General features: G+C 43.3%; 1 protein-coding gene across 4 annotated transcripts in view; it reads right to left on the bottom strand.

The window, feature by feature from the left end:
- Positions 1 to 12,123: 12,123 nt before the first annotated feature.
- TSC22D1 (TSC22 domain family member 1) overlaps positions 12,124 to 23,015 on the bottom strand; it is a 138,615-nt gene continuing 127,723 nt past the window's right edge. The window contains exons 1-3 of one of the 4 annotated variants that reach the window (XM_059378011.1): positions 15,788 to 15,878; positions 14,648 to 14,699; positions 12,124 to 13,503 (exon numbers count right to left, since the gene is read on the bottom strand). In XM_059378011.1, coding sequence (XP_059233994.1) covers positions 13,246 to 13,503; positions 14,648 to 14,650 — 261 coding nt within the window. In that variant the 5' untranslated portion in view covers positions 14,651 to 14,699; positions 15,788 to 15,878 and the 3' untranslated portion in view covers positions 12,124 to 13,245. Of the gene's footprint in view, positions 13,504 to 14,647; positions 14,700 to 15,103; positions 15,480 to 15,787; positions 15,879 to 23,015 lie in introns of those variants that run through there. The other 3 variants (XM_059378009.1, XM_059378012.1, XM_059378004.1) reach the window with 3 other exon arrangements.

The following is a 23,015-nucleotide window of genomic DNA, read 5'->3' as shown; positions in this document are numbered from 1 at the left end:
AACAAGTCCACCCGGGGCCACCGGATCTGGGGGTAGGGGATTTGGCGGAGACCACCAGGGTAACATGAGGTCCTGATTTGCTGTCAGAATTAACCGATGTCGATCACTTCCCCCTCACACATCTTCTGTGCGCTTGTCTTTGGTGCTTCTTCCTCAGCGCCTCTCCCCCTGCAGCTGGGGGTTCCCAGCTTCCTCCCCAGGCTCAGCCTCTCCTCCTGCACTCGCCTTTTCCTGAGGAGTTTTCACCAGCCCCTCATGGGAATGACTCAACTCACTTCCTTCACCTGTGTTAGTCAAAGCTGGCCAACTGCTCTAACAAACTCTCCCCACATGTCTGGGGCTTAGCTGTAGGTCAAGCTCACTTTCCACCTCCTTCATAGTTCCTTCGAGTTGGGAGGGAGTATGGGGAGGAGGTGCCCGGCTCCACACAGTCACTCTAAGAGCCTGGCCCCTCAGTGTTCAGCCCTGCCCTCTGTCCCCTCCCCGCCCCTCAGAGCCCTTCCACTCAGCTCAGCGGAGGTCGGGGATGCCCACAGAGCACAAGGCCCTGGGGCCAAGCCTGCAGCATGTGCACCTATCAGCTCTGCTCACAGCCCAGAGGGCAGGGAGGTCGGGAAGCTGGTGCGGCCATACTCTGGAGGAAGGGAAAGGCACAGGTCCGCACCCTCCCCTGGGCCCTGGAGCTGCAGGCGTCCAGCCCCTGGTTAAGAGAGATCCCCACGTGGGTATCTGACTGGTTCCTCACCCCACGTATTCAAAATGGAACTTGTGGGAGCTCCCCAACGGGTTCTACCTTTCTAGTCCCTTCTGGGGCTGTCCCTCCCACACACCCAGTCACCTGAGCCAGAAGGATCCCATGATTCCCCACCCCACCCCCTCAAGTCTTCTTTCTCGATGTTTCTTAGACTCCTCTCTCACACCTGATCTATTTCAATAGGTCCATCATGGATTCCAGACCCCTACCACCATGGAGATTATGGCTGGTACTTTTACCCACTGGTCTCAGCCATGATAGCCCGCTGAATATACCATGGAATGTGTCCTTCATTTATGGTGTTAGTAATGTTTTCACACACTAACAGACTCCATTTGAAACTATAGGAGGTTGGTGCTGGTTATTTCTTTAGTAGTCCCGTACAACTTCAGGAATTCAAAGGCCTTCAAGAAAGGCCTTCAAGGCCTTCTGAAATTGAAAGTAGGCCACGGTAACTTCTGTGAAGAGGGGGAAAATAAACAGAATCCCAATCTGTTGACAAGGAAACAGAGAAAGGACATGTGTAAATGAGGGATCCTCCACTTCACAAGCCACAGAAAACCCAACTTATACCAGCTCCAGAGAAAAGGACAATGTCTGGGGGCAGATCTGCCTTCGGTCATGGAGCTCCACATCCCAGCCCAGCTTTCTTTAATGGAGCCACATAATGACTCCTGCGGGAGCCCCAAGCTCTCTTCTCACGGCTGTGCCCTTTTAAGAGTTTCACTTTCAATCTGCTGATCCCAGCAGGGAGAGCAAGAGAGGCTGGGATGAGTTTCGGAGCCCTTTGTAGGCTAACACTCACGCTGACGGGACCAGATTGGGTAGCTGTGGCCATCGGAGGGGCAGAGGGCAAACGGGGCCATTTCTGGACCCACATCAGGGCTTCCCAAGGGAAGGAAGGCAAGTGAATGCTGAGCAGCTAACAGCAAATGGCATCACAACACTTCTTCCCAAGCAAGCACAGAAGGAGACAAAAAATGTCCCCTCTGAAGCGGTGTGTCCTCCATCCCTCAGTGACCCACTTCCTAGACAGCATTAATTCTTCCCTCCCTATGCTTCATGACACTTCAGTGTATAATGTTTTTGAAGGAGATAGTCTTTGGCATTAGCGTATCTGCCTTTGCCACTGGATTGAGCCCCTTGAAAGCAGAAGCAAAGTGTTTTCCATTGTTGTACCCACGGAACCCAGGCGGACTCCCTAAGCTTGGCATGTTGTGGGTGCTCAGTAAACAAGGTGGCTTTCATCAATGAATGACTAGTAGCATCCTCTTCAGGAACATTTCAACCTCCAGCGCCGGCTCGGCTGGGTCATGGGCTGTGGTATTGCAGCGGGAAGGGTAGCTGTCTCCTCTATGCCATGGATCCATTGGCCACCATGCTGGACAGGAGAAGGGGAGCTACTTGCTTTTAGGCTGTACAACCACCTATGGATTGTCTGACTCAACCCAACCTACGCTTACCTTTGGGGTTTCTTAAAGGACCTAGAATTCCAATGGGCCCTTCTAGCTAAGCGGATTGATGGACAGGGAAGAGTTCGGGGGAAAGGGTGTTTTCTCTTGCTGTTTTCTGAAGGGGATGGGATTCACACATCCAGACCCATACTGCCACATGCCCCCCACCCTCTTTAAGACACACACTGAGGGATGGACAGAATGCCAGACATGCTCCAGTGGATAGGGCTACTTGGCTTTGGGAGTGGCCAAAACGGTGGCCAAGATCACAGACCTTGGTGTCAGATGCACCTGATTTGCATTCTGCCCATCAGGCCTTTCCACTTGACTTGGCAAGTTATTTATTCTCTCTGTAATGCAGGAGAACTTCTTCACAGGGTGTGAAGAATAAATGAGATGCTGTATCATGAGCGCTTAGCACACAGTCAGCGCCCAAACAATAAGTAACTAATAAAATCCACGAATGTGTTCCGTTTTCCTTTCCCCAGAAGGAGACGTCAGGTCTTGAGGCTGTGGCCCAGCTCAACCCCTTCACTCCTGTGAACGAAAGAGCCTTACTGCTCATTTTCAATATCATGCTATCAAAACAAAATAAAACCCAACAGATAATAAAACATGTTCTTGTTGTTTTCTTCTTTGAGGACCTAATCATGAGCATTTTACAAACAGGGCTGAATGGAATTTAAGCCCAAAATATTATGACTTGGGTGTCATGGTCCGGCTTTGGGACACAACCTCCAATGCCTGCCTGAGCTGGGTAAGTAATGGGACAGGGAGGCGCGCTGGCAACCCACAGCATGGGGCCCTCACAAGTGTGTCAGACTGGGAGTCCAGCTGGGCTACCCCCACAGGAAGTAGACGGACGCAGGAAGTAGACCAATTATTGTCACGCAGGAAGTAGACGGACTCAAGGTGGCCAGAACTTGGAATGATATCCCCATTTCGGAAGGGATGTCGCTGATGCACTTTGTTTTGTCTTTCAAATATTGTGTAGGCATATCAGAGATCCAGCTCTGGTCCCTAGACTTGCTTGGGCCAATCCAGTGTCACCACATTGGGACCTCTATCTAGCAGGCTCTTTGCCTATGTTGCTTCTCAAAATAAGTTCCACCTTACAAGCTCACCAGGCCGGTTCTCACTGCATAGAAGCATTTCTCAAAACTCTTAGGAAGATAATGTACACATATCACATGGGAAGGCAATTGCTCTCATAACTAGATCAAAAATTATTTTTACTCACATGCTGCTTTGCAGGTCCTTCAAAGCCAACCTCAAGATTTATCTCTTCTTGGAACCCCTCTGTGATACATTCTCATCTATTTACTGCTTCTTGGTCCTTGTATGCCCATTGTTTTTTTCTTCCTTTGTTTGTTTGTTCTTAGTTTTTATTTTGCTGCACTAGTGTTTTTTAAAATTTTAGTTCTAGGTGCGCCTGGGTAGCTCAGTGGGTTAAGCTGCTGCCTTGGGCTCAAGTCATGATCCCAGGGACCTGGGATCGAGTCCCATATCGGGCTCTCTGCTTGGCGGGGAGCCTGCTTCCTCCTCTCTCTCTGCCTGCCTCTCTGCCTACTTGTGATCTCTGTCTGTCAAATAAATAAATAAAATCTTTAAAAAATAAATAAATAAATAAAATTTTAGTTCTAGTATGATTGATATACGGTGTTATGTTAGTTTCAGGTGTACAATATAGTGATTCAGCAATTCTATACATTACTCCGTGCTCATGATGGTATGTGTGCTCTTAATCCCCTCTACCTGCTTCATCTGTCCCCCTTTAGTAACCATCCGTTCTCTGTTTAAGAGTCTGGTTTTCCATTTGTCTCTTTTTTCTTTGCTTGCTTTGTTTCTTAAGTTCAACATATGAGTGAAGTTGTATAGTGTTTGTCTTTTTCTGACTGACTTTTTTCCCTTAAGATTAGACTCTTTAGATCCATCCAGTAGTTGCAAATTACAAGATCTCATTCTTTTTTATGGTTGAGTAATAGTCTGTTACATACACACACCATATTTTATTTATCCATTCATCAATTGATGGACACTTGGGCTACTTCCGTATCTTGGCTAGTATAAACAATGCTGCTAGGAACATAGGGATGCATATATCTTTTTAAATTAGTGTTTTTGCACTCTTTGGGTAAATATCCAGTAGTGGAATCACTGGATCGTATGATAATTCCATTCTTCATATTTTGAGGGAACTCCACCTTATTTTCCACAGTGGCTGAACAAGGTTGCATTCCCACCAACACTGCATAAGGGTTCCTTTTTCTCCTCATCCTTGCTAACACTTGTTGTTTCTTGTGTTGTTTTGTTGTTGTTGTTGTTGTTTAATTTTAGCTATTCTGACAGGTATGAGGTGATAGCTCATTGTGGTTTTGATTTGCATCTCCCTGATGAGTGATACTGAGCATCTTTTCACGTGTCTATTGGCCATCTGTCTTCTTTGGAGAAATGTCTGTTCATGTCTTCTGCCCGTTTTTTTTTGTTTGTTTGTTTGTTTGTTTGTTTGTTTAAGATTTTATTTATTTACCTGAGAGAGCAGTGAGAGGGAGAAAGAGTGAGAGAAAGATGGAGAGGCAGACTTCCCACTGAGCAAGAAGCCTGGGATCATGACCTAAGTCGAAGGCAGATGGTTAACCCGACTAAGCCACCAGGTCCCCTATCTTCTGCCTATTTTTAATTGGATTATTTGGTTTTTAACTGTTGAGTTGTGTAAGTTCTTTATATATTTTGGATACTAACTCTTTATCAGATATACCACTTACAGATATCTTCTCCCATTCAATCGGTTGTCTTTAAATTCTGTTAGTTGTTTCCTTTGCTGTGCAGAAGCTTTTTATTTTGGTGTAGTCCCAATAGTTTATTTTTGCTTTCAGATTTTCTTTGCCTCAAGAGACATATCTAGAAAGATGTTGCTATGGACAATGTCAGAGAAGGTATTGCCTATTTTCTCTTGTAGGATTTTTATGGCTCCAGGTCTCCCATTTAGCTATTCAATCCATTTTGAGTTTGTTTGTGCGTGTGGTGTAAGGAAGTTGTCCAGTTTCATTCTTTGGCATGTAACTATCCAATTTCCCAACCATTCATTGAAGAGATTTTCTCTCATTGCATATTTGCCTCCTTTGTTGACAATTAGTTGACCATATAATTGGGTTGTGTGTGTGTGTGTGTGTGTGTGTGTGTGTGTATTTTTTTCTTCTGGGCTCTCTTTTCTGTTCCATTGATCCATGTCCCTTTTTGTGCAAGTACCATACTGTTTTGAATCCTCCAGCTTTGAGGAAGATCCTGAAATCTAGGACTGTGATACCTCCAGCTTTGTTCTTTTTCAAGATTGCTCTGGAGATCCAAGATCTTTTGTGCTTCCATACAAATTTTAGGATTATTTGTTCTAGTTCTGTTGCCCACTGCTTTGTAACACTGCACCAGGTAGTCCATGTGTTTGGGAACTGGCAAAGGTAACGAACTAGAAAACGTATCTGAAACATAATAGAAATGTATTTATTGCCCTCTTGTAACAGTTTTGAGTAGCTCCAGGTTAGAGAGCTGGGAGGCAGGAAAGGGGCTTGGCTCCACTCAGTCAGTCAGGGTCCCAGGCTATTAAAGCTGTCCCATCTCCAACCAGTTGGCTGAAGGGGAAAAAGCATGGAGGATTGCCCAAGGGGAAATGTTTATGAATCAGGCCTGGAAATGACAAACCAGCATTTCTGTTCACATTCTCAGTATTGGCTAGGATTCCATCAAATGGGCTCGCTCAGCTGCAAGGGAATCTGGGAAATGCTATCTGTGAATCCAGGAAGAAGAAGAGTTTTGTTTTTGTTTTTGTTTTTGGTAAACACCTACCAATCTCTGCCATAACCCCTCCCTTTGGATCTAAATATGCATATCATCTTCTTGTCCTCACATAATACGTTCACCCTCCCAAGGGGCAGCAGCTCCAAATCCCATCCAGCTCAAACTCCAAGATCTCTGGGTAAGACACAGGTTTGGATGTGGCTCCTAAAGGCCTAAAAAAATGTCTCTACAGACTTTGCATAATGGGAGAGCCAGGGCATAAGATTGGCCATAAAACCCCCGATGAAAACATACCCAGTCCTTATCAGTTATGAAGTCTTAATGTTCAAGCATTGAGAAGATGCCCTTTGCCCTGGCAGTGGGAGAGGTTCCCTAATTAGACGTTATTTCTATCCTTTGAGAAAAGAAGTCTCGGGCCCATCCTTCTCCAAAGTTCCAGTCTCCTTCCTCTGGGAGGATTCCTTGTCCAGTATCCTCCACAGCCACCTGCGAAGTGGGCACTGGGGAGAAGGCTCTCCTTGAGCGTTTTACAGCTTTAGACATTCGTGTCACCCACTTCCAGCTCCCGTGGGTCCCAGGGCCTGAAGATTATTTGAAGGTTTCGAGGGTGGTTTTTGTAGTTGTCGTTGGTTTAGCTTGAACTAGCTTCTGTCTCCCTTGGCAATAAAAGCCCCTCAAAACCTTGGTAGGCTTCTGCCCTATTTGTACTTCAGCAAGACCTAGAATATTTGTTCTGGACAAGATTGCGTTACATAATAGTGCTCTATAGTCTGGCCCACCTCTATCAGTTGACAGCTCATGTGACACCAAAGGCGTATATGGGGAGTGTAGACTGTCTGAAGGGGTGAAGCACGTTGTTTAACTGAAGAGTCTTTTGATGGGCTCTAGAAGCGTATTTAATGTTGTCAATGTCTGGGGCCCCAGGTCTTCTCCTTAGGGGTCAGCAGAAGGGGAAGGAGCACAGCAGATTGCTAAGAATGACTTTCTTAAGGCCAAGTCTGAAAGTGTTGGGTCCCTTCAGCTTTCTGTCCATTGATTGAAGCTGGGTCCCCTGGTCACACCTCAGTAACTTCAAGAGGATGGGGGATGTAATTGAGCAGCATGTCCAAGTAGAAAAGGAAATGGGATCTGGGCCAACCAACTTGTCCCCGTTTGCCTGGAACTTTCCTGGCCAGAGTACCGGAAGTCCCACTTCCCGGGAACCCCTAAAGGCCCGGGGAAACCGGTCCATCTGATCACCCCAAGGCCTCCCTCACATCTCTCTCCTTATGGAGAGAAACTAGGTCTCTGTTTCTGTGCCGTCCTCGTCTGCAGTGACTACAGACTACAGATGAGGGCATGCACTCAATGTACTTGAGACAACAGGAAGATTATTTCATTTTTTTAAAAGATGTTATTTATTTGAGAGAGAGTGAGCCAAGGGAAGTGCAGAGAAGCAGACTCCCCACTGAGCAGAGCGCCCAGTGTGGGACTCGATCCCAGGACCCTGGGATCATGAACTGAGCCAAATGCAGACGCTTCACCAACTGAGTCACCCAGATGCCCTGGAAAGATTATTTTAATTGAAATATAGGCCATTCCTGGAAATTTGGAGCATCTATGGTGTAACCTTGCAGCGCACACAACTGCCAAACACTGTCTTTGTCCCCAAATGAGTCAGTTCTAAAACGTAGTTATTATTGAGGGAGTTAGGCTACCACGAGAAAATGCCACCAATTTAACAAGAGTTCTTAGAAATATGTTTGCCAAAAGTTTGATCTGAGAAGAAATACGGAAAGAATTCTTTAGGCATTCTATTGCACAAGGCAAATTTCACCAGAAAACAAAGTACCTCATTTATTTTAAAAGAAGCTAGTGGGCTGTCCTTGAAGGCAAGGACTGTGGCTCACTCACTGTACTATCTCTGGCCTTTGGAAGGTCTTCAGTGAATGTTCTCTGAAGCAGTTTACGCAGAACTTACCAGAAAGCCTCTGCTCAGTGTCTCTAATCAGAAAGGTTTTTTGTTTTGTTTTGCGCTGAAGGATGAGCTGCTGTTGGGGACAGGAGTCTGGCTCTTGAAACAAACACAGAAAGGGAGTGGAAACTCCCACAGGCCACATCAGCATAGTAGGCGGGCTTTCGTTTGGTCTATAGTGTCCGAAAATCAGGAAATTTCAGACAGAGCCTGGACTTCTGGATCTTGAAAAACTGGAAGACCTGACAACGCAGTGTTTGTGTCCCCACGGAGCAACAAGTGGACGGCGCTATGGAGCAGTCATCCCCATCAGAGGGAGCACGGACTCTCCAATGCCACCACCACTATCTCATCCAACTGTCTCCCCCTCACTGCAGTCAAGAAGCTTCTGTCACATCCTGAGTCTGAGTCTACATAGTCTCACATAGACATCTGAGTCTAAAACACCTGGATTTAAAGCATAGATGTATAATATTACAGCAACTTTGCCCATTTTAAAATGGTCACTGAACCTTCCATAGCTATTGATAAAGCCTGATTGCTAATCCCGGTGACTTTGAGCCTGGTATTCCATAGTACTGTTTTATATAGGGTTTTATTCCACAGGAAAATTAATATTCTATCTATATCTCCCGCCTGTAATTGTGCATTTACTTCCATCAATATTATTATTTTTTTAAGATTTTATTTATTTGACAGAGAGAGACAGAGAGAGAGAGAGAGGGAACACAAGCAGGGGGAGTGGGAGAGGGAGAAGCAGGCTTCCTGCCGAGCAGGGAGCCTGATGTAGGTAGGACTCAATTGCAGGACCCTGGGATGGTGACCTGAGCCGAAGGCAGACGCTTAACAACTGAGCTACCCAGGCACCCCAACAATATTATTTTCAAACATGAATAATTCTCAACTAATCCCTTTTCTAACTCACAGAAATGAAACTTGAGGTATTATTTCTGAGATAAAGAAGAAGAAATGGTGCATTTCTGTCCATATTCCAAATGGCCTTTTTAAAATTTTATTTTTAAGTAATCACACCTAACAAGGGCTTGGACCCACAATCCCAAGATCAAGAGTCACACGCTCCACTGACTGAACCAGCCAGGCACCCCCTAAATGGCATTTTTCATGTGTGTCTTTGTAATAAAATTTTAACAGCCACTACTATTATTAAATGCTAAGTCAAAAGCTAACAGAAAATAAAATTGCCACAGCTTTATTCCTACAAAAAATACAAAATTAAAACATAACAGAACGAGTAGCTCAGAAATAACAGAAAGGCTAGCATTCCTTGGGTACTTGCTCTGATTCCATCTCCGTGCTTACTTTCCAGCATTATCCTTACAAAAACCCTGTGGAGAGAACCTGTCCCATATTGAGCATGAGGTAACGGAGAAAAGCAATTAAAATCTCCTGCCCAAGGTCAGTTAGCTAGTAACCAGTGGAGTTACAATTAAAACCAATTAATTCTAGCTTACGAAGTTAAATGAACAAACAAAAACAGCGGGCTCTACCGCCCCGTCCCCCAAAGTTAGAATAAAGGAGAGTCATCTCAAAAAGCAGAGGGTTGTAGCATCTTAGGGCAGACCTGAATCTTTGCAACCTGATCCAACTCATTCTATGGATGCGAAAGCGGGTCTGAGAGGTTCCATCTCGTGTCTACAGGCTGGTGACTGCGAGGCGAGTGTCCACACTCAGCCCAGGGTCCTTCTCCCCACACTCGCACAGGAAGTGTACTGCACAACCTGCTTCCAAGTGCCAACACTGTGCACACGTCTCCAGCTGAGGCCACGTCAGCTAACGGGAGTTAACGTCGTCTTCTCTGCCTCCATTTCTAACCCATGCGCCATTATTGCTGCAGGGTGACGGCTATAAGCAGTCGTGTTGTCAGACTCCTTCCTAGCAGCTGCCACTACTTCCTGTACATACAGCAAGGTCAGAGTCATATCTCTTGAAATTCATGTTCTTTTTTGATTTCCATTATAATGAACTTTTATGTGTTTCATGTGTAAATTTAAAATTGATTCTGCCATGGCATATTCATCACATGGTGACAAATTTGTTTTTAAAGTATGTTAAAAAAAAAAAGGCACAGAACGACTGAGTGATAAACATTGTTAATTTGAAACAGAAAGCAGACAGTCATTAAAAATCATGTAAGGGGCACCTGGGTGGCTCAGTGGGTTAAGCCTCTGCCTTCGGCCCAGGTCATGATCCCAGGGTCCTGGGATCAAGCCCCGCATCTGGCTCTTTGCTCAGCAGGGAGCCTGCTACCCTTCCTCTCTCTCTACCTGCCTCTCTGCCTACTTGTGATCTCTGTCTGTCAAGTAAATGAAATCTTAAAAAAAAAAAAAAAATCATGTAAAATTCCTTCTATGTCTCCTTCACTGAACAACGGTCTCTCCTGCTGCAAATGATGTCATCAACACCCAGGGCTGTGCAACACTCCATTCCTCTTAAAAATCTTGCTTGCTCCACTGAACATGACTGTGATATAATCAATTAAATAATAACCCACAGGCCAACAAAAGCCTGTAAGCAAGTAAAGAAATGCCTTTTTAAATTACCTTAAACATCCCAAAATGTCAATCACTTAAAAACATGTCTAGTAATTACTAAAATAAACATGAATGGAAAACCATCTTTTAATAATCCATGATTTCACATACAATATTCAGCTCTCAAATTGTCATGGGAGTCTCACATTTTTAATTGGAAGACCAAAATTTCATTAAGTAATGGAGAAGGAAGTTCTCCATTATCTTAACAATACATTAACATGAAATTTCCAAAATTTTCGACAATTACCACCTTTGGTGTTGAGGATCTTCAATAAAAAGCAAATGATGAAATGGCTATAGATTTCAATTCATTATGATTTTCTTTTTAAAGGAAATGTAACTACTAAGTCAGCATCCCTTTATTTAAGCCAAAGTCATATAACCTTCAAAGTAAAATGAGGAAGGCTTTTTTAAGTCCTCTCCAAATCCCCCAAACCATCATCATGGCAGTTGCCACCAGCCCGTGGCAGTCAATAGTTTACTGCTTCAACGAGAGCTCTGTGTCCCCAAACCCATCACGGTGAGCTCTTTTTTTTTTTTTTTTAAGATTTTATTTATTTATTTGTCAGAGAGAGAGCGAGCACAGGCAGAGAGTGGAAGGCAGAGTCAGAGGGAGAAGCAGGCTCCCTGCGGAGCAAGGAGCCCAATGTGGGACTCGATCCCAGGACGCTGGGATCATGACCTGAGCCGAAGGCAGCTGCTTAACCAACTGAGCCACCCAGGCGTCCCCATGGTGAGCTCTTTAACACATGCTCACTGTCCACTTCTCAGGAAGCCCTGATGTTCCATTCACCTATCAATCTCCTACCAGCTCTACAGCAGAAGTTAAGGCCTCGTCCTGCTAGGGTTTAAGCAAGCCTTGGAGCTCACAAATGCCCCAACTCCCATTGGGTGGAGGGGGCGTTACTGAGGCCTTCGGGCATACTAGCGCTGATAAACCCACCCTGTTCACACTGCTTGCTGATAGGGCCCCCAGAACTTGTCAGGCTCACATCTCAGACGCCAATTTGCCTTAGGATTCCAACATGCTTTAAATTTTGACCTATTTTAGTCATAAGGAATCAACTGACCCTCTTGCTCGTCTGGTCCCACCTCAAATCCAGTAGAGCAAACACCTGGAATCATCTTCTTTTGCTTGGACATTTCCAGGAGCTAGAAACTCAACCCATGTTAGGAACGACATCCCAATCCAGGGTGACAGTTTCTAAAGTGGAAATCAGTTTTTTGATTCCAGAGCTGCTAATTGGGATTATACACAGAATTAAGGCTCATGACCCTCCCAGCTAATAAAACATTTGAAAACCAAGGCTTACATAGACTTCTAGAACTTCAAAGTCACAGAACTTTTTCCTCTTTCAGTGTCCACATAGGCCCTGAGAGGTGAAGCCACTTATCCAGATGATACTGGGCTAAAGACATAAGCTCTTGTCTCCTTCACTATGTCTCTCTTCCCCTTACTGGCTTGAAATAATGCACCGTCTATCTGTAATCGAAAACACTAGCACCCCTACTCTGTCCAACCTTCACACTCCCCTTCAAGATTTTGCCAAACTGTTTGAACTTTACCTGGAAATAGTTGCAAAGTGACTGCAGTAATGTTAACACACTCTAACATGAAAACACTTGTTTATCAACATTTTATATGCTTTATTGAAAGTTGACAAGTGCAACAGTTAAATACAGTGACACCTTACAACTGCGTAGAGAACATGCACAGAAACGTATGCATAGAACTACTATACAGGTAATATGCAGAAACCCCTACTGCGAAATTCATTAGCTAGAACGGATCATTTTTCAAAGTATTCAACCAGCTCAATCAAAAGACTTCAGTGAACAGGAATTTACTTCAAGATATGGAGCAACTAGAAGATTTTAGATTACACAAAGTGACCGACGGTGCCAAATTCTTAAAATTTCTTTAGGTGTGGTTTTCTTCTTGTAGCATTTTTTTAATGTAGATCTCTATATAAAAGACAATCCACACTTCTTCAGACAGCCAATGAAACATCTAAATTTCAATCTGTACAACCTAAATAGTAGTTACAGTCCTCTATTGTACAAAATAGTTACACTACATACACAAATATACAATAAGCAAAACAACCTCCATGTAAGAGAGCCTAGGTCCCAGCTACCTGTCACCGTTTTAGTCACTAAGACTTTTATGTCATCCACTGTTTCAGAAAGAGGCACAGTACTATTGTTTTTATGGATTTTTGGTGACAGTCGTCAATTGGTTCGATGAACTACGTTTCCCCCCATCTTAGGTGAGACTATGCGTCAGTCTTTGCTCTGACCTCCCTTTTAAGGTCCTCCTGGGGGAGAAGAGGAGAGAGGAAAGTCCAGTGGAGCCCCACTGCTTCAGACCCCATGGAGTACACTACGTGCAAGCAGGAGAGAACGCTCGGGAGTGGGGATGGGGAGCAGGGAAGGGGTGGAAAGGCACACAGCTCCTCGGCATGAATGAAACCACTTCTCACGTATCTGCCAAGCTGCATCCCAGTATATCCATGCTAATTCTCTGATTAACCTTTAATTCGCCCAACTAAGAAATTTCTTCAAGCCAAAAGCATATGAGTGTTTAATACTGGACAATGGCATATACGTCAGTCTCACTTCTCTTTCGCAGCGAGCAATGAAATGGGTGACTGTGGAGGCGGATTCCCCCTAGTACATCTTCTCTGGTCTGTTCAGTTCAGACGGCAGCAGCCAGTTCTGCGGGGGCATAGGCAGCTACGCGGTGGGTCCTGAGCCCTGGGACGCTGGCTGAGCGGGGGGCTGTGTGGTCCCCTGTGGCTGTGTGGTGGCAGGGGGGGAGCCAGTCTGCAGCTGGGCCTGAAACTGGGCAAGCTGCTCAGGACTGGCCAGTGTCTTCAGCAGATTGTTTTCCTGCTCCAGCTGGGAATTTTTCTCTATTAGTTCTTTGATTTGCTCTTTGAGGACCTCCACTTCCTCTCTAACCGCATACATCAAATGGCTTTTCACCAGATCCTGAAAGGCAGAGGGGAAAAGAGGTTTATCTTAAGTATTTCCCAGACTCTGAATTTTTAAAACATCATTTTGCATGACGTCCAGGACTATTAACATAACCTGCCTTTATCTTATTTAACCAGCCCTAGGAGCCATCTACTGAATACAAGCACAACTGTACGAAATACTTGAAGTTTAATGTATAAGGGGATCAGGCTTTTTCAAAGCCTGTGCATTTTTCCGCGGCCCTCAGCCAGGGATGCATACACTCGCGTTTCCTACTCTAGCCGGCAAAATGCACTGGGCTTCTGGAAGGCGGGGCAGGAGCCTGGCCGCTGGGATGTCCAGGCCCGCAGCAACGGTAGCCGCTTCCCCGCCCCCAAGTCCCTCCCTCCGCCCCCCGGACCGCCTCCCTCAGCACCGGCTGCAGCCAGTTCCTACAGAGCATGTTGCCGCATTTTCCTCCCTCCACCCCCCTCCCCCCTTTCGTGATTAAGCTGACATCACAGAAACCTGGGCAGACGTTGCAGCCAATGGGATCTCGAGTTATTTATAGCTCCGAATTAAAGGTTCGGAGTTTGCCTAGCAACAGTGGGCAGAGAATCCCGTGAGAAGAGCCACAGGCGCTGCTCCAATAACAAAGAAAGCCAAGGCGGAAATAAAAAATCGGAGAAATCCAGGCAGAGGCTGAGAAAGACAAAACTTTTCTCCGATTCTTCTTCATCATTCAGTAGCCTCCAGTACTGGGGATCCGTCTGTACAAGGTCTAGAGAGCCCCTGAGATCCCCACTCTGTACCCCCCTCCTTCCTTAGTAAACCTTGAGATTGCTAGTAAAGCCACATCGCTAGAGATGTGCCCGCGACCGAAGGACGCGCAGGGCAGAGCTTCCCTCGCAATTCCCGAGCAAAAAGGGGACACCTCTGCAAAAATCCCCACGTCGTGTGAAACCCCTCGGGAATTGAGAACATTTAATACCCTCAGGGCCCCGGGCTCTCCCGCTGCAGCCTTGGGAAGTGGCTACATGCCGGCCGAGAGGAGACAGTGCCGGCATTTCTCAATGTACGAAGAGCAGTCATCCTAACTATGGATGCACTGGTGCCATCCCGATCTCGCTTTTTGTACTGTGCCCACATGTAGTACAAATGATTTTTAATCAGTACCTACCATAGCTTGCTCGATTTTGTTGTCAATAGCTACCACACTTGCACCAGAGGAGCTGGAAGAGAGGGGGGAAAAATCGATAAGTGGAATTTTTATAACATCCAAGACAAAAAAGGACTCCCCTATTCTGTGATGTTACTGGCAGCATTTTTTGAACATTCGACAACACCATGTAATAGATCACCCTCCAGAAAACACCAGCCACTCTCTTACTAACGAATATCCAGACATTTCCCTATTTTAGTAAGCTACAAAAGGCTAAATTACATAATGTAGTAAAAGCCTGCTCTCCGGCCAGACCTGGGAAAAGGAGGCTATTCTAAACATTTGAAAAAGCAACATCCATGTCACCGTAGCCTCCCGGCAATGGACAAAGGAATTCGCCTGGCTATTTTTCACCTGCATTATTAGAAGTATCTCACGAGCAAATTTAAAGAAACTATCCCAGTCGACATTTACCTATTGTCAAGTCTCACAGAGGCGTTTTCAGTCCCCAGCAAGGATGACAAGAAAGAAATTGAAAAATGTCTCAGTTGGTAAACTCCTAGATCCATCGCCACTGGTCTACACCATTGGGATTTCATGCAATTGCAGCCAAAAACACCCTCGCGGAAAAAAAAAGGAATACCAGCAGCCTTGTTTGAGCTAGATTTAAAAAAAAAAACCTTCTAGCTTTCTGCAGCCCAGGGAGAAGTGGAAAACAGCAGCCCTAATTTAAAGAAACCCGGCTTCTGGGGCTTGGCGATCCCGGGAAGATGCTGATCCCACCGTTGTGCGGAGAAGCCTCCCAGGACGACAGCCAGGATCCACTAAGGCTATGGACCAGGACGCCGGCTCGCCGCAGAATATATGGAGGCGAGAGCCGCGCCGATTGGCCAGCACCCTATTGGAACCTCCCCTTCTCCCTTCCCCGCCCTCCTCAAGCTTCCCCGCTCTCCCCACTACCAGCCCCCCGCCACCCCCCACCCCCCACCCCAGCCTCTAGATCGGATCCCGCTCTTCGGGTGGGCTGACCCAGGCCGCAATGGACCCGTGAAGCTGCGGAGCCACCAAGGCCTCCAAGCCTTGGGCAGCCGGACCACTGCTTTGGCAGAAAATGTCAAGGGTCCCTGAAAATACAATTGGGGCCCCGCACGTGCTTACGTTTAAGGGAGTCAGACCCCGTCCCAGGAGCTGCCTGTCCCCGCGGCTTCTGAACGGAGAAAGCTTCCTATTTGCAACCAGAACCGTCTGAGCTACTGGGCATGCCCAGTCCCACCGCTAAGACTTGGAGGAGCTCGAGTGTCTCGATTTCAATTATCTAGTTCTTACAGGCAAAGTAATGGGAGGATTTTATGGGCAGGTTTATTTATAAGGATAATAACCATACTGTAATAACACTTTTTAAAGCGGTAGTAAATTTTGGAGGGAAAAATCACATTTGCTTTCTGAGAAATACTACATTTTTATGCATCTATTACTTGTAGAAACAAAAAAACATTACATATTCTTTGCTAGGCATATATCTATTGAAGCAAAAAGGTACCCATCAGACGAAGAAATCAAGTAGATCTTCCCAAAACGTCCCTAGAGCCCTAAACCTTAAAATCACATCTCCCTCCTTCCATTTAGACCTAGAAAACTCAATCCACAGGTTAAGTCCTACATCAATCTATCTTCAGTAAGTCCCTAAGGCATGTTTTTGAAAGTCGCAATTCCTATAAGTCTCACCCTGTGAGTCTTCTTACATTGGAAGGACAGAAGTATTATAAAGTATGTATTTCATGCTGATGGCCATAATGACCAAGTAAAATTCCCTTCCCCAAACGAAAATCAAGTGATCTATGAGACTAGCCCATTGCTTATTTCCTCTATTAATTTAAAATATTTGCATGGACACATCAATTGAAACTACAACTTAATATACTAAAAATCTAAGGCTTTAAATTTGTTTATTATAAATTCTATGGTTTGCAAGTCAATAGTTAAGAAAGCAAACTTAACCACTACAATACTGCCCTCTAATGGCATAAGTCTATAAAACCACAAACAAAAAACTACACATAGTATATATAGACTTCTCTAATTTATAGGCACAAATAATTTCAATATAAAATTTGACCACAGAATATATGTAAATACTCTCTTTACACACACACACACACACACACACACACACACACACACAGTCTTTTCTCAAACAGGCATTCTCTCTCAATTTCACATCCTTCAATCCTCAGCATCCTTTAATTTAGGACAATTACCATCAGAGCCTTTCAGACATCGTTTTAAGTTGACCCAGTGCTGCCAGGGAGCATATGGTTCTAGAAACCGTTTAAAGGAATTAAGGACCGAATCTGGCAAATATGATAGATGATGACAAGGACAAAAAATTCTCTTTCGGGCTGAAAACCCAAGTGTCACTAAAAATAAGCAGTAACATTCTTTTTTATTGTAAGTCATATTTTCCAAATTTTAAGACTTTGCTTTTGAATAAAAATGTTTGTTAGCATATTTGTGATTTACAAAACTTGATGTATATACTATCTCAGATGAAGGAAATGTAGTTGAGGAAGGCACCCATTTTCAGTAAAAAGAAACAGAGCAAGTGGAAGCTTAAATCAGTAATTTGGCAACCAAGGACATGATCCCTCTGTCTGTGAGTGCTAGACAGAGTTAGTAGTTAATACACAAAATAGTTTCTATGTTTTGAAAGTTAAAGTTACCACAAACTGTGGTAGTTAAATCCATTTACATATTTTACCTGAACTGTACGTGACAAATTATTAAACATCATCTTAAACTGTTAAAAAAAAAAAGGAGCTTAAAAAATAAAACTATTGGGGCACCTGGGTGGCTCAATGGGTTAAGCCTCTGCCTTCAGCTCAGGTCATGATCTCAAAGTCCTGGGATCGAGCCCCACATTTGGCTTTCTGCCCAGAAGGGAGCCTGCTTCCCCCTCGCTCTCTGCCTACCTCTCTCTGCCTACTTGTGATCTCTCTCTCCCTGTGTCAAATAAATAAATAAAATCTTAAAAAAAATAAATAAAACTCTTAAGGTCATATGAAGGAATGAATTAAAAATTCCCAGCTGAAGTTTAGGATTACCAAATTAACTGAATTTTATTTATTCATGATGTTCTTGAACAGAGACAGAAACAAGCTGGTTGTGCTTCCATTTCACTTGTTTCAACAGATCACAATTAGGTTAAGCTACAGAAGCCAATGTAAGCCATCACAGTCAGTTTAACCCATATCTCTGCAGAGGGACATGCTGGTCACCTCCAGGACGTGACTATTTTAATAAAATTACAAGAAATGTATGTACATTTCTGGAGAATTTCTGGAGAATTTGCAGGGCCAGAGGATATAAATCCCTCCACCAAATTATTTGAAATCTATTGTTTTTATATACATAAATGTGCTAGATTCCTTTCAAACTAGATTTTTGTATGCAGACTGGAAGACAATTTGAAAAAGAAGGTAAATTAACTGGAAGAAAGTCCATGGACGGGACAACCAAGGGTCAGAAATATTTGAGGCACAAAGTCACTAGAATTACTCTCAAAGATACTTCTCTTTTAAGATGAAGGATCTGTGAGTCTGGGGTCTACTCGGGGCTTAACAAAGTCTAGCTGACAGGACAGGGAAAACTGTGCCGCCTTAAAGGCGTGGATGACAACAGCCATCATGAGGCATTGGGCAGAGACCAGGTCTCACTCCAGTAGAGATCTGGAGCATAGGAAACAAGCCTGAGCATTAGAGGTTGGTGTGGTGTGGTTTTGTTTTTTTTTGTTTTGTTTTGTTTTGTTTTCCTGTTTTGTTTTGTTTTGCCTAAGGGCCTTTTACTTGGACTCCAATTCCATGCCCTCTGCATGCTGGCAGCATGCATGCTAGAATATTAGAAAAGGAGCAGGGGAAGGTCCTGTGTTCCTTAATTCAGTAATGAGTGCATTTTTTCCAAAATTCATCTGTCTTGGCCAATATAGGTACAGTTGGGGATCCACCACTCAAATAGGATAACCTGTTTCTCCCTCTGTCCAAACTCCTTGCAAATCTAAAGTGACTGCCAGGGAGGACACTAAAACCTATCATCCCATGTCTGACCAAATCTTGTGTCCAGGAACTGTCAGCTCACTTGCCCCTTCCTAATTTATCCTCCCCAGGTCCTAGAAGTGGGGTTACTAGGTATAGTAAATAAAACTACAGGACTTCCAATTAAAAGTGAATTGCAGATAAACAACAAATGTTTTGTGTTGGGTCCCATATACTGTCAGAAAAAGAAATAACTCCAAAGAAATCAAAACAAAAGTCAGCCATATTTGAAATATCCTTGATTTCCATAGAAAAGTTGGAAGATAAAGATGAGAAAAAACGGGGCGCCTGGGTGGCTCAGTGGGTTAAAGCCTCTGCCTTTAGCTCGGGTCATGATCTCAGGGTCCTGGGATTGAGCCCCACATCAGGCTCTCTGCTCGGCAGGGAGCCTGCTTCCTCCTCTCTCTCTGCCTGCCTCTCTGCCTACTTGTGATCTCTGTCAAATAAATAAAATCTTTAAAAAAAAAAATGAGAAAAATCTCCAAAAAGTAGAATAAAAGAAAAAGAGATGATTGAGAAATAAAAGAAACTAAAAGGATAAATCTGGGAGGTCCAATATCAGAATCAGAGGATTCCAAAACCAGAGAACAAAGAAATAGTTTAAGAATTTCTCCTGAAGGGCGCCTGGGTGGCTCAGTGGGTTAAGCCGCTGCCTTCGGCTCAGGTCATGATCTCAGGGTCCTGGGATTGAGTCCCGCATCGGGCTCTCTGCTCGGCAGGGAGCCTGCTTCCCTCTCTCTCTCTCTCTGCCTGCCTCTCCATCTACTTGTGATTTCTCTCTGTTAAATAAATAAATAAATAAATCTTTAAAAAAAAAAAAAAAAAAGAATTTCTCCTGAACTGAGGGACACAAGTCTCCAGCCTAACCAAGATGACCAAATGGCCACCACAATAAATGAAAAAAGCCCTGGGATGCCTGGGTGGCTCTGTTGGTTAAATGTCTGCCTTTGGCTCAGGTCATGATCCCAGCGTCCTGGGATCAAGTCCCACATTGAGCTCCCTGCTCAGCGGAGAGCCAGCCAGCCTGCTTCTCCCTCTGCCTGCTGCTGCTCCTGCTTATGTTCTCTCTCTCTCTCTCTGACAAGTAAATAAATGAAATCATTAAAAAAAAAAAAAGGAAAGGAAAAAAGCCCTACACCAAAGCACATCAGCATTAAAGATTACTTGGAAAAGAGAAAATCCTTAAAAGCTTCCAAACAGAAAAAACAAGCTATAAACACGGGAATAAATAATCAGAATGGTTTTTGCTGGCTGCCAGAGAGCAATGCAGAAAATTCTGAGAGAAAACATTCTCATTTCTCATTCTTATTTGGCCAAATCATCACTGATTGGCCAAAAATTCATTTTAAGTGTAAAGGTAGAACAAAAACATTTTCAGACACCAAAATGGAGGAACAAATCAAGCAAAAGGATGAAATAAAGAATGCTGTATTATTTGAAAAGGAACGAGAGAGAGAAAAGGTACAGGAAACATGAACCAGGCACTCAAATGCTAGAGAGAAGGGAGGGAATCAACAGAACGATGAGGAAAGACATCTCAAGATGACAGCTGCTAAGCAAGCCTAAGCAGCAGATGATCTGTAAGGGGCAGAAAGATGGGAGCCGTGGGGAGGGAGGGCTCGGGTGGGTGGGGCTGAGCAAAGAACTGATCCAATCAGGCTGAGCATTTGCAGAGGGGGAGGGGAGCCACAGACAGGTGTCTGAGAGAAGTTCAAAGGCTTTTACAGAAAACAAAACAAGGAAAAAACTAGTATGCTTATCAATAAAATTTACATAACTATATTAATTTTGAAAAAATTTTTATTGGTTTAACTTTAAAAAGTTAATTGCACGGGGAAGGTGGAGGGGAAAAAGACCTGAGCCATAAGAATGGTTTATGCTAAATCTGAATCTATGACAGTTTGATTATAAAATACCTAAAATTACACAAGCACGAAAATAACAGTATAAATACATAGACGTAGGTAGGTAACTATGAGAAAACAAAAATTTTTGGCTGAGGAACAGACAGGGGGCTGAAAAAAAAGGAATTTATATTTATATATACTCCTATAGATACATACATGTATTTTTTTTTTCTATTCACTCTGTGTGATCTTTAGGAATGTAGAAGCATTTTCTTAAAGTAAAAGAAAGAGAATGGGATGTTCCTCTGCTCCCAGGCTGCCGCCGAGTACTTACCAGCATGAGCATGTGAGCAAACTACCAATGATGGGAAAGAGGTACCCCAGAGAATCAGGCAGGGGCAATTTTTGGAAATCACACAGAGTCAGGAATAGTTGGTGGTACTACCAGCCAGATTAAAAACAAAACAAAACAAAAAACAACTTGTAAACATGGGGCACCAGATATTCAGAAGGATACTGCCAAAGTCATGGGGAAAAATTAGTTCTAGACTAAAGGGTGTTTTGGTCTTGCGCAATGCAGTTTTAAAGGAAGCCTTGAAGATCAAACTGTTTCCAAGTAACTTAATTTTGTCCTAAAACAAAGCTCCAGGATATTAAATAAAATAGAGTTAGCATCCAATAATTCAGTGTCTGGCATCCAATGAAAAGTACCAGGCATACAAACGCAAGAAAAATAACTCATAACAAGGAAGAATATCAATCAGAATGACCCAGATATAGCCAAAATGATATAATTTGTAGACAATGACATTAAAACAATTATTATAACCATATTTTATATGTTCAAGAAGGTAGAGGGAAAATTAGCATATTAAGTTGATGTATGGAAGGTATAAAGAAATTAGATTTCTGAAGATGAAAAATATAACATTTGAGAAGAAAAATACCCTGCATGGATTAACAGTAAATTAGGGCAGAAGAAATATTAGTGATATGTTAGGGATAAAAAGTAGCCAAAATAAAACACAGGGAGGTCATAAAAATCCTAAATGTTTATACAGTGACAACAGGGAGGGGGAAAAAAAAGAACGAAATAAGAAAAGAGCATCATTGAACTGTGGGCAATTTCAAACAACCAAATGTATCTTTGGTGAAGTCCCTAAAGAAGAGAAGAGGGAAGGAGAAAGGAAAATATTTGAAGAAATAATGGCAATTTGCCCCAAGTTTTATTAAAATAATAAATCCACATATCTAAGAAACTAAGCCTCAAGCAAGAGAATTGTAGAAAAAACTTCAATAAGGGTGTGTGTCATAATTAGATAGCTTAAAGCCAGTGATAATGAGAAAATTTAAGAGCAGCCCAAGAAAAGAACTAGATTATACACAAAGCAAAACAAAGATAAAGAATGTAGCCGACCTGTGGGTTGGAAACAGCTAGATAGAAAACAGTGTGGCAATATTTTTAAAGTGCTAAAAGAAAATTTTCAAAAACCTGTCAACCTACAATTCTAGGCCCAGTGAAAATACCTGTCAAAAATAAAGGTGAAATTTGTTCTTTTACAGACATACAAAAGCTGGGAGGATTTATCAAAGGCAGACCTGCACTAGAAGAAATTTTAAAGTTCGCTCTTTGGACAGAAGGAAAATGATACCAGATAGAAATCTAAATCTATACAAAAGAATGAAGAATATCAGAAATGGTAATTATGTGGTTAAATACAAAAAACCGTACCCTATCTTTTTTAAGAGATGAATAAGTGACTGTTTATTATTGACTCAGAGATATGAGAAAGTTGGTTACCAAAGAGGGAAGGGGTTGAGGGGATGGGTCAAAATAGATGAATGGGATTAAGAGGTACAAACTACCAGTTATAAAATAAATAAGTCATGGGGATATGAGGTGCAGCATAGGGAATACAGTCACTATTATTGTAGTAACTTTGTTGGTGACAGATAGTTAGTAGACTTATCACTGAGACCATTTCATAATGTATAAAAGTATCAAATTTCTATGCTCCTCACCTGAAACAAACAGAATTTTGTATATCAACTGTCCTTTAATTAAAACTAAAATTAGAAAAAGATGATTAACTGTTTAAGGCAGAAATAATAACCATGTATGGGGAGAGGCAACAACACATGTAGAAGTAAAATGTAGGACAAGAAGAGAACACAGGGGGCGCCTGGGTCTGCCTTTGGCTTAGGTCATGATCTCAAGAGTCCAGGGATCAAGCCCTGCATCAGGCTCTCTGCTCAGCGGGGAATCTGCTTCTCTCTCTCCCTTTGCTGCTTCTCGTGCTTGTGTGTGCTGTCTCTCTCTTGGTCAAACACATAAATCTTTAAAAAAAAAAAGAACACAGGCCAGGAGGAGAGAATGAGCATACTGCTCTAAGATTCTTACATTACTTGAAAAGACTATTATGTGTACTGCAAACTATAAAGCAACAACTG

Source organism: Mustela nigripes, chromosome 15 (genome assembly GCF_022355385.1).
Source record: "Mustela nigripes isolate SB6536 chromosome 15, MUSNIG.SB6536, whole genome shotgun sequence".
NCBI lineage: Eukaryota > Metazoa > Chordata > Mammalia > Carnivora > Mustelidae > Mustela > Mustela nigripes.
Note: the sequence above shows the minus strand (reverse complement) of the source record. Positions and strands in the feature narration are given on the sequence as shown.